The sequence below is a fragment of the Gavialis gangeticus genome, unplaced genomic scaffold (genome assembly GCF_001723915.1).
Source record: "Gavialis gangeticus isolate Ggan-Ray unplaced genomic scaffold, GavGan_comp1, whole genome shotgun sequence".
Classification (NCBI taxonomy): Eukaryota; Metazoa; Chordata; order Crocodylia; family Gavialidae; genus Gavialis; species Gavialis gangeticus.
Genome location: NW_017729033.1, coordinates 37,093,309 through 37,107,432, shown reverse-complemented (window position 1 = coordinate 37,107,432; position 14,124 = coordinate 37,093,309). Strand labels below are relative to the sequence as shown.

General features: G+C 40.9%; 2 protein-coding genes across 4 annotated transcripts in view; one reads left to right on the top strand and one right to left on the bottom strand.

Moving 5' to 3' along the window:
* Nucleotides 1-2,904, top strand: part of FBXL5 (F-box and leucine rich repeat protein 5) — a 79,524-nt gene extending 76,620 nt beyond the window's left edge. The window contains exon 11 of the mRNA XM_019525935.1: nucleotides 1,985-2,904. Coding sequence (XP_019381480.1) covers nucleotides 1,985-2,061 — 77 coding nt within the window. The 3' untranslated portion in view covers nucleotides 2,062-2,904. The remainder of the gene's footprint in view (nucleotides 1-1,984) is intronic.
* Nucleotides 2,905-5,433: 2,529 nt separating this feature from the next.
* The window catches only part of CC2D2A (coiled-coil and C2 domain containing 2A), a 146,650-nt gene continuing 137,959 nt past the window's right edge, over nucleotides 5,434-14,124 (bottom strand). For all 3 annotated transcript variants that reach the window (XM_019525932.1, XM_019525934.1, XM_019525933.1), the window contains exons 31-34: nucleotides 11,662-11,784; nucleotides 10,834-10,892; nucleotides 10,017-10,194; nucleotides 5,434-6,355 (exon numbers count right to left, since the gene is read on the bottom strand). In XM_019525932.1, coding sequence (XP_019381477.1) covers nucleotides 6,167-6,355; nucleotides 10,017-10,194; nucleotides 10,834-10,892; nucleotides 11,662-11,784 — 549 coding nt within the window. In that variant the 3' untranslated portion in view covers nucleotides 5,434-6,166. The remainder of the gene's footprint in view (nucleotides 6,356-10,016; nucleotides 10,195-10,833; nucleotides 10,893-11,661; nucleotides 11,785-14,124) is intronic.

The following is a 14,124-nucleotide window of genomic DNA, read 5'->3' as shown; positions in this document are numbered from 1 at the left end:
TCCTGATCTATACGACCCAGGGGAACTGGGTCGAACTAACACGCTTCCTCTTCTGGTAAAGTGGTGTTTTTTTCATGTCTGTCAGCAGCCTTAAAGCGTTCCTGCCAAGAGCATGCGGTCCCTTTTCCTTGCCCAGCGCTCCAGGAAGTGCCATGTCCTGCTAGCATTGCTGGAGGTGCAAGGAGTGCGCTCACCCTCCTACGCATGCAGTCCTGAGGGTCAGAATCTGTCGCAGTGATTAGAAAGATTTGATCAGAAAATATTCCTCTAAACGGGTCCTTGTTGCATTGTCTCTGGTTGTCTTCCTGCAGCACAAATTGAACATACTGACAAACTGTTTTTTACTGCTCTGCAGACAAGTCCAGGTGCCTTTTATTGTCCTCATGCTTGAATAAAATTGCTATTTAAATTGCTCTTCAGAATTTGGCTCGTTCTGAAGCAGGAAACGGTTGTTCCCAGGCACCAGGTTGTGTTTTCAGTGCTGGCACATAGAAAAATCGTTTCACTTGAGAGCTAATCACATCTGACTAGTTCTCTAGCTATAGCTAGAGAACAAACGGGGACAGAAAGCATCCAAATGCCCTTGTCAGCAGTGTTGTTTCTCTGTCCATAACCACATTACAAATGCATTAAAATAATGCCTTAACACTGGATTCAGGGTTGTCTGGTTTCATTTGTATTTTCAGTGCAGTAAGGGGAGGAGGTGGGTAGTGTTAAATGATTTTCCACGCAGTTTGAATTGAATGTGAATAACTTAATTTGGTGGGAAACCAGAGTTCAGCAAGTTGAATGGCAGTAAATGTTGTGTCTTCAAAAGGGTAAAATCATATATACGGCCAAAATTGAGGAAATCCTGTAGTGCTAATGATAATAGTTTGCTCTCTGTATGTGCTCTTTTAAGTATTTTAAATCAAAGGAGAAACGGTAAGTGACGGTAAGTGAAGTCGGGTAGAATTACAATAGCAATGTTTCTGAATTCACGTAAGTTTTATATGAGTTGTGCAGCTTATTCCTGGCTGACAGATTCTTTGGTGTGGGGTCAGATAGTCCACTAGGAAGTATAGTTCTGCTCATTCTTTATTCTGACTCGGTACATGCATGTTAGCTGACAGGCTTTTATTTATCTGCATTGGTTAAAATCCTGTTTCAGTTTTTAGGGGATTTAGATTGATCAGGGGGACATTCTCACTTTTAAAAAAATTCTCTAGTTTGTAAAAATGTTCAAGTATTCTCTGCAAATTTAAGCTTTTATGTTTGTAGTGGTGTTTTGGAAAGAAATTGTGAACTACAGTAATAAAAGGGTGAAGCTGACGTGTTACAAATGTGATGCATCATTTCTTTTTAGACTTGGGGCAGACACAGGGTGGTTATTCAGACATGCAGAGGTGTAGCTGAATATTAGTTTGTGGAGATAAATGTGCTGAAAATGTTCAAGTGTGTGATCTCATGATCTGTACACATGATCACTGCAACATTCATGGATTTCAGTTGCAGAGTTTTGGTGACTGAAAAAAACTCACGGTTAAGATTATCTATGTACAAAAAGCCTGATTTCAAAATCCTCACAACTCCCACAGCTTAGCCCCATTGAACTTTCATTATATAAAAGGGTGGAGTAACCAAAAATGTATCATAAAAAATTCTGTTTCCATTATAGAGGAAATATAAATTTGTCTGGTTTTAAAAGCATGGTTATAGAAATCAGGTTATGATTTTGAATAATCACAGTGGTCATAATGAAGATGCTTTCTGTACATTCTTAAATTTCTAGTGAGAATCCAAGAGAGCTAACTAGTGAGGAGTTTTTCCAGGAAAATAAATTCCAGGCTTAAAGCTACCTCCATAGAAGCACACTTCCTCGCTTCTAAACTCACATTTCTATGTTGAAATTATCTAGTGGATAAATCACTTGGTTGCCATGGTAGTCCTGAAAATGAGCAGAACTTGTTTTTCCTCTTTTAACATTTGTTCTGTTTTCATGCAGGTCCTCATGCCGAAACCGCCAGTGGATGCCAGAACTTGCAGTGTGGTTTTCGGGCCTGCTGCCGCTCTGGCGAATGACCCCTGACTTCTGATCTTTCAGTCTACTTCATTTAGCTGAGCAGGCTTCCTCTCATGCACTTTACTTCCAGTCCACATCTTGTGTTAACAATTCTTTCTGGAGTGCGATTTGTTATACTGGTCCCTCCTTCCCCACAGCTTTACAATCTTGATCCTGAGTGTCCTGTACAGTGTTGTACCGATCTCACAGAATCTCATTTGGTTTGAAAGGTGGTGGGTTTTATTTTACTTAATTTGAGGGAGATGGGAAAAGCATCAGATTTTTTTTTTTATGCCACTTTTTTCAGGTTTGGCACTTAAATATACTTTTATTGGATTTTTTATGTTGAGTGGAAGTTAAGCTCTCTTTCTCTCTGTCTCTCTCTCTAACCCACAATTAGAACATAAAGCTTTGCAAATAATTTGAAATATACTTTTTGTTATTTGGGTAACAATACACATCTTTAGAAGTGTTGTTTCTCCCTCTTTCCTCTGACCCCTAAAGTCCTTCCTTATGCTGCAAAATTAGGGAAGGGCCAATCTTTCCTATAGCACTGATTTTTGTATTTGGGCTTGAGAAATTATATTCAAATAAAACATTCCCATCAACACAACAGGTTTACTTAGCACTCAAAATCAGTATAATTCTAAGGTGTAATGACACAATGTACAGTGCTGTATGACTCCACAAGTCATTTGTGTATGTATGGTAGCTCCAGAGCAGCCCCGGGGGATCTGCACTGTCTCTTCTTATAAAATCTGTTAAGATGCTAAATTTTTGAAAGGGAGTTTCAAAGCGTTACGTTTTCAACCATATGAACAAATGTACCAATCAATAAACATGTCTTTGAGGACTTAACCAATGATGAATAATCAATTTTGATCGGAACATGGGAGTACTTGTGGCCGCGTGTAATTTGGAGTGGAGATTGGAAAAAAATCTGCTGTTAGAAACAGCACCTTGCATGTTCTTCCTTACCATCCTAGTCTCAGTACAACTGCAAGTTGGCAGAATTCTTCGCAAGAGCCCATTAGGAAGCATATATTCAGGAAACTCTGGCTCCTTATTTTGACATTACTCATTGATCTTTGATTCCCCATTGATTGGATAAACATGTGAAAGGGCTGTTGCCGTGATGTATCAAGCTTGCACGTTTCTCAGATCTCCACTTTCCCTAGGCTAGTGCTCTGACCTGGAAACTATCAGGTAAAAGGTAGGTGATGGCTTTAGTATTGAATTATGCCTCTGGCCTTGGGCAAGGCAAGGATGCCTTGTTTGTGACTCTTGATAAGGCACAGGTATGAGCTAGCTGTCAACCTGCTCAGTATAATCAGGATGCTGGCATTTAGGTACCTACAGAACTCTTATTCGCGAAAGGCAGAGGTAACGGTTAGTGGCTACTGAGTGGAAGGTTGGAGGGTTTAAATTTTTTGACTGAGGTGTTGAAGCCCTTCTGTCAGGTTGGCCAAGTGTACCTTTGCCAGACTTGCAGCACCGTATCACATGCTGACAACATGGAAAAGTCATAAACAAGGAAAGAGAAACCCCTTAGAGCAAAAGTCTGCAAGTGTTTGGAGGGCAGCTCTGGCGATACTGCACACCAATGGTCAGGGCTGGTGTTTTAGCTATTAGGTGTGACTTGATGTAGCCACACAGTGCTGTGGATGGGACACTGGAGGGAGTCAAGGAATTTTTGCTTCTATTCCAGTATCGACTACTGACCTGCTTTGTGGTCTCAGGTAAGTTACTTTGCTTTGCTTCTGTTTCTTCTTACTGCCCATTACTTAACTTGCACATTTTAAACTAAATTATTTTAGGCAGGGATTGTCCAGTGTTTACTTTTTGTAAAGTGCCTAGTACACTAGGGCATGCATTGCAGTTGAAATCTCTATGCTGTGGTAGAACTGATAACAAATGGACAGGGAAGTTTTCTGACAGTAGGAGCTACTGCAACATCTTGCTGGGGCCATCTGATCCCAGCAGTCTTTCCTGCCCAGGTGCATGATGGCTGGACCCAATGACTTGTAAGTTTCTTTCCAGCCCCTAAAAAACTATGAACCTATTTCACTCCAGGAAAATGATGGATGATCCATTGCTTGGTACATTTATAACTACACTGTCAAAATACCCTAATCTTCAATAGCTGGATTACTCCGTAATTTTCCATTTGGGGGATTTATTGTATCTCTCTAAAGTATCTAAGTGTTACGCTGCTTTGTAATTCCTAACATGTAAGGAAACATTTTATGTTGGTAGATGAACTAGCAGATTCCTCTTCAGAGTATGGCTTGCAAACAGAAGTGTGTTAGGCTAACACAGAAAACAAGAGCAGTGACAATGTAACAGCCTGGTCTGAGTCAGAATATTTCCTGATGGTCCCTACAGGTCTCCTATTGGTTGCAAGCCTCTGCCCATAGGCCTGTTCCCATTACAGTTGTACCTTCATTATACTGGACAGACATTCCCTTAGGGTGCAGACTTGCACATTTTCACCTGTGCTCTGTCTGTACACTGAAATTGCTACCAGTTCAGGAGTAAACAGCACCACTTAAGTTGCACGAGTGAGTCAGTTCTGTGTCCACAGCTTTAAGCATAGCCATTTGCTTAATGAAAATACGCTATTACTGATTCCCCTGAGAACTAGTGGTGAGGTGTTGTAATAGGACCAGGTGCAGGCAGCTGTTTCTGGAAAGTTGGTTGTCTGTCTGCTCTGCACGTTGGCTTGTGCACTCTACTGTAAGTTACCCCAGTTTAAAGGTGTGTGTCCATACCCTTAGATTCCTTGATATTTTCACTGTTAGCTTCTGTGCTGCCCTGGCTCGTCCTTCATGACACCTTTGTCCCCGAGTCAGTTTATGGTTCTATATGGGCTCCCTTTAATCTCTAGGTTCAATTGTCTGTAGTTCAGTACAGCTGCTTGAGGTGCAGCAGAAATATTTTAAATCTAGAGTTTGTTATGGAAATGAGTCTTATAATGGTGGTGAAAGAATTTAGATGAACAAGACCCTAAAATGATGATCTAGGTTTTGCTAAACCATTTTGTAATAACTTTACCTTTTTTAAATTATAGTCTTGTAGCTTTCAATGGATATATTTTCTCATCGTTAAACAACTATTAAAATCAAAGGAACTTTTATACAAATGAGACACTTGATACAAATGGCTTTTGTGATAAAATATACTTACTTTTTTAGGTTAAAAGTACATAAAATAGTTAAACAGAGAAAGTAAAACTATATAAATACATATAAATAGTAAAATATGTTTCACATATACAAATTAATATATATCCAGACAACCTCAGAGTCCTAATAGAACAGATACCATTGGTTCTGGTCTTAAAAGAAAAATTCACCAAAGCCTGAGAAGGATGTCTCTGGTTTCCATTTTTGTGTGAAAGATGCCACAGTTGTGTTCTCATCAGTGGCTTCTCGTTGTGTGTGAAGCTGTTCAACATGTGCCTTGCCAGTCTGCTGAAATAATGTGTGAGAAGGGTCTGTCCTTTCATTAAAAACTTGTGTAAACTCAAAATATCTCCACTGAAGTTGAGTCATTCAAGTGCAAGAAGAGAATTGGGCCCCAAATGTTCATTAGTATCTTAACTGAAAAATAATCTAATTGGAGATCAGTTTTGGAGCCACTGAGGCAGAATCCCTGGGGAAGCAAAGCTTTAGCTTTAATTTTTACTAGCCATACTTCTTCACTAATCATCTCTTTTTTGTTGAGGCCTAGATAGAAGGCCAGAAGGTAGAAGGAAGGGGTTAAAAATTATGTCTATATTGGCATTTTTGGGGAGAAATCTTACACCATAGCAGCAGCTCTCACAGTAACAGGGTTAGGACAAAGTAGTGTAGAAAACTTTCCAGGGGTTATTGGCATTTTAAGCCTCTGTACCATCTAGGTTTCCTTGGTCTTTGCAACTTACTCTCACAGGTATACACAAACTAAAGAATGCATTTTTACTGTACTGGGGGGAAGGGGAGAGAAGGACCCCTCCAAAACTGCACAAATGGAAAGAAGTGATTATTTTAAGTACTACTTCATATAATGATTTTTTACACTAAAGCTTTTCTTTGGTGGGGCTGATACCTTTTAGCTGTGATTTTATTCTGCTTTAACTTCCTGTTATCTATTACGCACAAGTGAAGCAATGTAAATCCACACAGAGAGAACATTTTTTGGATAACCATGGACATAAACAGCAAGAGCAAATTCCACATTTGAAACATCAATGTTGTGAACTCCAGTACTGTGTACAGCTTCTATTAAAGGTCTCACTTCAGAATATGGCATATGAATGGGAAATCCTGAGACCTAGGAACAAGAAAAAGGAAACATTATTAATGCTTCTGGGAGGGGTGTGGATTGCTGTGTTCTATTCTAAATATGATTTACAGTTTGGAGAGGGAAAGAAAGTAAAAGCAGCAATAGTAATGATTTTTTTAAGTCTAATTTTGTTTATAAATGTAAGTTAAGAAGAGAGCTTAGCAGAGGCAGAATAAGGCCACAAACCACAAAAACAGAACACTCATGAATCTGTTCCTATCTGACTCCAGCACAAAGCAAATGCTGGTTAATACACAACCTTCCTGTTGTTATTCAGCCTCATGACCTTGATCAATTAAATTGCTGTCAGCCTGTGGCCCTACTTCAACTCAGACCAACCACCTACCTCTTTTGGACCCAGTCCATTCTTGATGATGTCCTACTATGGACTTAAGGTTAGATCCACAAAAGGATTAAGAGTACCTTGAGCCCAAATCCTCATGCTGAAGATGCTTCCTTTGACAACACTGAAGAATGCATTTTCATTATACTGGGGGAGGGAGGACTCCCTAAACAGTATCTAATTTTTTTATTACTTGATGTGTCCAAAAGGCCTCAGCCATGACACTGTTGCATTTAAATCTCATCAGGATCCAAAAGTAGAACAGGGGTTCCCAAAGCACATCTAACAAATATCAACATGCAGCTGCAGATGGAGAGAGCCACCTGATAGCTGAATATTTATTTAATATGCATTAGTATGATACTGAGTACAACAAACACTGGAACCCCCCTGGCCTGCCCTCTACACACAGATGAGTACTGTTAGTATTAGGATACAGTATCATTTTAATTTTCTCTGGTGCTCAGAGCCTGATTTTTTAGTCAGTGGTACAGCTTCAATGGCAGTTGTGAATTGCTTGAGGATCCAGGATGAGATGCTGCATTATAAACACCTGCTCTAAGGTGCAAGAAATATAAAGTAACAGATCTATTAAGTAGGTAGATAAAACAGGTATAGAACAATAGGGCTACAACAGGCAAATAAGGAAAGAGATGGTAAGGCACTCTTCAAGCAGGAATCAAAAAGTATCTAGATTGCATCAGTTTAGTACTAATGGGGTATTTTAACCTCTCTGCCATCAGAAAGAAAACAAAAGCATAAGGGCTCAGTACTGTTTCACTACTAAGAAGTCCCTAGACTTAGCTTGTCTGTCTGTCACAAGCTAAGACTACCACACTAGGGCATGATCCTATTTTGCCTATGGTGGCACACAGCATGCTTTAATAGACGGCACTTATGCACCTCCAAAAACACCGAGCTGCATTGTCTTAATGGGGGCTTTACTATAGTCTACACTACATCCATCATACTGCAAATCAGCATGATCCAAGAGGTATCCTTCTTATTCAGATTCAGGACCCAAGTGGGAAGATAGTGCACCAAAAAGTGAAGTCAGTATCCCCATTTGTTTGGTAAATGTCTCCTCCTACTATAGGCAGTCCTCGACTTACTACGTTTCACGTTAAAACGTTTCGCACTTACAACATCTATAAACTGACACTGTTTCAACTTTCTGATGTCAGTTTTGACTTTACAACACTTGATCCAATGCGATGCTATGCCAGTGAACAAATTTGCTGCGCCACCTGTCTCCCTGGAGAACATCTGTTCAAATTTCCTTGGACACTTTCTTTAAGAAAGCAGACAAGACTCCAGAAAAACCTGCAGCCAAGACTCCTGAGAAAACTCCAGCCAAGAGCCCTTCAAAAAGTCCAGCAAACTCACCTCAAAGAAGTCCTTCCAAATAAATATGATTGCTATTTAGAATATAAATACATTAATGTAGCTATATTACTCATCTATAACTGATTGAGCACAAAATTGTGGTGTATTTTTGGTGAAAATAAGGTATTGGGCCTTGGTTCAGGAACCAATCCCCTATTTATAACATTGTTTCTTATGAGAAAATTGGTTCCGAGTTACAAAGTTTCGACTTATGACAATTGGTTCCTGAAAAATGGGTCTTAAGTCCAAGGACTGCCCGTATGTCCTAGGCTTAAAGCATGGCCAGTGGGAAATTTAGGGCATTTATATATGTGCTCCAGGAGGTGTGTGGATCAGGGGTGGGGCATGTTAATTAGTGCAGCTCTGAGAGGGACATTAATTAAATATGCCTGGAGCATCACATGTATCAGAGCCCCTATGCTGAAAAATAGAGGTGAGATGCTTTGAACTAAAGCTCACTGAATGAGCTTTAAAGCACCCTGCTGCCATTTTTCAGCACGGGGACACTGATACACATGACACTAGACCACACTAATTTCCACACTCCAGCAGACTCGATTAATCAACGAAGCGTTGGAATTATAGTGTGTCAGAGCAGGCTCCCTGTATGTGTATAGGAGCCCCTAAATCCTAGGACTGGCTCATGGCTGAGCTGAATTAAACAGCACCTTTTTGCCTTGCTGTTGCAGCTGGGCAGCCAAGAGGAAAAGATTCATGGAACCAGAAGGAAAGCAAGCAAAAGGAAGTATGTCTTATCTAGTTGCCCTGGAAGAGAGCTAAGCCTTAAGTTCTAGCCCCTGTTCTCAATGGTGTTTATGCATTTTATCTAGTGACTATTTAAAGTATAAATACAGAAGATGGGCTATGAGCCAGCAGTTTTAAGTACAGAAAAAGCAGACTTGGACTTCAAGAAAAACTGTCTACTTGTAAAAGCAAGAGGACAATGCATAAGCTGCAGAGTTAGGGAAGATATGGAATTTTCTTTGCTGGAGGTTTGTAAGAGGCTGGATAGGCATCTGTCTCAGATGGTTCAGAAACAGCTTATCCTGTGCCAGTGCAGAGGCCTGGCCTAGATGATTTGGGTTTCTTCCAATCCTATGGTTCTCCGATTCCAGCAGACTGGGTATGTTGAGAGAGAGGCTTCTAGTACCTAACTCAGTGCTGTGCAGCCCAGTCACCTAAAAACTAGGTATGACAAGGCTGGGAATTGTGACAAAATCCTTTTGCAGATCTAGCCACTAAAATTTGTGACCCTGAGCTCTAGAATGATGGAAGGGTCAATTTCTTATTAAATGTGTCTTCACAATAGTGGCCAATTAGGTAGCAGGGAAGGTACAGTACAACAGCAAAAATAACTATGAATGGATGCAAATAATAGAGTACGCATTTCCAGTTAACTGGAAGCAAGCACTAACCAGAAATCTGCATTGGACCAGGCCAGTCTCAAACTGAATGTGTATTTTGTCTGGGTATAAATGTGGATGGGTGATAAGCAGTTAGGACAGGTCCTTTCCTCCACTGCAGAGAACACTTAGATATGATGGATCTGAAGTGAGAGGAGAAAAGCAGACTGCAGCATTTATCTCACTTCCAGGTGCTCTACAGAAATTAATTTTCTATCTGGGGAGAGAGCAAAGGTCCACTGTGGCCCTGGAAGTTTCCTAGAATCCCAGGAGCACAGAATTGCCCATACTTTCTTGGCTTTCTTGGTTGGTGTTTTGCTGATTTCGGAAGCATTAACCACTGGCTGATGTTGACAGTAGATGCTGGCCTTTGATCATTAGCCTGACTGTACAGCTGCTGCTAAGAAGTTCCACTTTACTAACTGAAAGCAAATAGCAAGTCACTGGAGTGCTGCAATCTGACAGCTCATGATCTAGCTTCATTACAGAAGATGCATGCATTCATTTAAATAAGTACCCTGTAATCTCCCAGCTGTTTTTGCAGTTCTGCTTGGTGATCATCTTCTATGTCTTTGCCTTGGTTCTGTTCCAAGAGGGGCAGGAAATGACGAAGTGTGGAGGTGCAGTACCTGTTCCAACGAGTGAGGTGCCTGGGCCTCCACTCCATAATTTTCTCTTTTAGTATCTTTTCAATCCTGCAATAAAAATTCAGCTATTTGTTAAGAGCTGTACATTAACCACTGCCAGTTCAAGGTAGAATTGTAGCTTCACAATCTAGTACTAGGGATTCTTCCAGAAAACTGACTGCTGCATTTTTTTCCAGCTAACTACTCAGGTTGTGGGGAGATGTTAAGGAAAGTAATGAACCCTTCACTGCTCACAAAGCAGTTCAGAGAATCAATACACACATAACAGCAGTAAGGTGACTGTGTCCTGGCTTAGCAAAGAACTCTCCCAAAGTCATATGCAGGAAAGTGAGTTTTGACCTTTGCAAATATTTTTCCTCTCCTTATAGTACTTTTATCTTTACCCCATTGTAACAGTCACCAGATACAAAAGGTTGCAACAGCTCCAGTGAACTTTCTGTCCACCTCAAAATGTGGGCAACACCTCCTCTAGCTAACAGGTGAAAAAAAGCAACCATGAGCACTGTAGTGCTCCCGAAGTAGCCACAGCTTCCTAACTGCCTTATCAGACTCAGCAGACCTTTGGATATAGACATGAATATGGGTGAGGCAGGTCATCGAACAGGCTAGATTTTGTAAATGTTCAGTCTTCAGTGTTGATGACACTCGCAGCATTTAATGTCATTATGCAGATGCTTGTAAAGTTACCTGCCCTGTAGTTCTAAAGCAGCAGCTTTGTCTGCCCGCTGGTAAGTTAATTCTTCAGGCTAATAAAAGAAACAAAGGGACTTAGAATGTGAGGATTTTAGTCAGCAATGAAAGCACAGAGCCTCTCTCACAGTTTTACACAAGTGTACCTTCACTAGAGGTATGCATCCCACCACGTATTGAAGGTGGTAAGAAACAACAGGCTAGCTCAGAAACAACACACGCAAGTGAAGCTAAATTTTTGTATGTAAAGAAATACATCCCTCTGTACAGTTGGCTTCAACGACTGATGCTTGTATGTCTGATTAAATACAGATAAAGCACTGTTTCTTTACAGACAGCATACTGCAACATGCAGACTGGAACTTGATTTTTTAAACATTTTAAAGACAAAGTTGACATCCCTCTCGATTTTGACGTCGCATGGTTTGGATTTTACTTGCGGCTGAGCTCAGAGAATGGCACAAATCGTACTTGTCCTCAGATCTCACGTTGGTGTTCTGAGGGCCATTTATCATCCATTCTACTAAGTAGTACTAATTGGCACTTGTTAGAAATATTGTACTCTAAAGACCTAACTACTGCATTCATTGTGGTTGGCCTGATGTATTAACAATCACATTAGTATCAAGTTTACCCTTAAATGGTAAGGCCTTAAAGACTTCCATTTTCCTTAAGCGTGTGGGGACTGTATATAGGAACAGGCATGTAAAATGTGAGAGAAAAATGACTCATCATAAGCATCATAATTGCAAATCGTTTCACCCCTTGAATAAGCATTAAAGTAATTGTTTTGAACTATAAATTAATCTAAAGATACAGAAATACCTGAACGCTCGAGAGGCCAGGATATGGTAAGCGTCTTGAAAAGAAAGGCTTCCATAATTTGGGTTTGCTGATGTCAAAATTTATCCGTACTGGGGAATCATATTGCTGAATATTGAACCAGATCTAAAGGAAAACAACATTGCTGTAAGTATTCTTCCAGTACTTTGGCAGGTAAGCACTGGTGACGCATATAAAGTGTTCCAGTTTTCAAAAAGGGTAATCACTATATTCCAAAGCTACAACAGGAATAAACTGGGTATAAGACAAGAAACTGTCCTGTATATTCTGTTTCACATCTTTATAGATCTATATATAGGTTAACATGTTACTATACTACATGTAATTACAATTTATTGGAATTGACTTAGGGTTGAAGAGTTGTCATACATGTTTTCAACATGAGATGAAAGGTGTAATGCTCAGAAATTATATCTGTGATGGATGTTATAAACTCTCTGAAGTTACTATTTTGTATTTATAATAAAATATTAAAAAGACTTTAGGATGTGCTACACAACGCTTTAAAATGAACTTTCTGAAACAATTTAAAAATAATGTAAACATTTGCTGTAGTCTGCTTTTTCTACATACGCCTTTCAGATAACACACTATGGGCGTGTCCCCATGAGCAGGAACATGCATGTCCCTGGGCATGCTGCTGCACATGTGCTCTGGCACATGGCGATTGCCCCGGGTGGGGTAGGGAGGCAGGTGCCAGCATGTGGACTAGCCCCAGCAGCCTTATCTGGGGGCCAACTGGGACTGCAGCAGCAGGGGTCCAGGCACACTGGAGCCCGGCTAGCAGCTGGAGCATGGCTCTGACCAGTCAGGCTCTAGTTGCACACACTGCAGCCGTGTGTGCTGCCCTGCTTTTTCTGCCACTTTTTTGATACCAGGATCTCCCGGTATCAACCACCCCTGTACACACTCACCAGCAGTGCAGCATGTGCAGAGTGTACAGTCTGTGGCACTGCAGACAGGTTTGCAGTGCTGCAAATCACACGTGCGCTTGTGGGGACATGCCCTATTTATGCTTTATCATACAGACATACTCCAGTGAACGTAGGAGTTGCCTGTTTAGCTTGGGTCACTGTTTTACCAAATCAGAGACCCTGTCTTCAATAGTGTCCAGAATCAGTTAAGTGCAAGAAACCCCATAATGGACAATTATGGAATAGCAGCTAGGATTATTAATCAATCATCATCCAATTTACTTTTGAGAAGCAAAAGAAGATGTATCTTCTTATTTTTTTCATCCTGTTTGACATACATAACTATGGACGAACTTATGGATATAAAACATTTCATCTTTTTTATCTCAGTGATGCATCATGGTAGTGTGTTCCATCAAGTACATGCTCTATAAAACAACTATTGCTTTTAAGGTGGTTAGCTTCAAAAGTTATTGCCCATCCACTTGTTTTTACATTATGACAAGGACACCTGGCACATCTCTCTCTCTCTCTCATAGTTTTCAATTCTATTTTTCATTTCACTTCTGGCACAGCCTAATATTTAATTTGGTCTTTTAGCTACCAGTACTTTGAGCAATGCTTTCACTGAGCTGTTTTGACATCACGCAGCTTTACATGCAGCTGGTATACTAAAAAAATGAAGTTAATCAAGGCTAGCAAAAAATGCAAGCAACTTCAGAAGGACCTCATAAACTAAGACAAACTTTCGACTGTAGCACATTCTTCTTAGGAACTGTTTAAGCCTGACAGCCTGCTGAAGTCTATCCCAACCATCCAGTTGGTACCACCTGCCAAACTTCTCTTTGCCAGTATCTAAGAGACACTGTACAACCTCTCACTTCACAAATACTCTGTCAGAAGTGGCAGAGTAGGTATGTCATAGATTTCATAGACATTAGGGCTGGAAGGAACCTCAGAAGATCATCGAGTTCAGCCCCCCGCCCAAAGGGCAGGAAGTCAACTGGGATCATAGGATCCCAGCAAGATAAGCATCCAATTTGCTCTTGAAGGTGTTCAATGTAGGTTCTTGAACCACCTCCGATGGCAGGCTGTTCCAGACCTTGGGGGCTCGGACAGTAAAGAAATTCTTCCTTATGTCCAGCCTGAAACGGTCTCGCCGTAGTTTATGACCGTTTGACCTCGTCATCCCTTGGGGCACTCTGGTGAACAAATGTTCCCCCAGATCCTGGTGGTCACCCGTGATAAACTTATAGGTGGCCATCAGGTCACCCCTGAGCCTGCGCTTTTCCAGGCTAAAGAGCCCCATGGCTCTCAGCCTGTCGTCATAAGGTCCGTTTTCCTGACCTCTGATCATGCACGTGACTCTTCTCTGGACTCTCTCAAGCTTCTCCACATCCTTTTTGAATTGCGGAGCCCAAAACTGGATGCAGTACTCCAGCTGTTGCCTCACCAAGGCCGAGTACAAGGGGAGAATGACGTCCTGGGATTTGCTTGAGAAGCATCTATGGATGCAAGCCAGCGTTTTGGT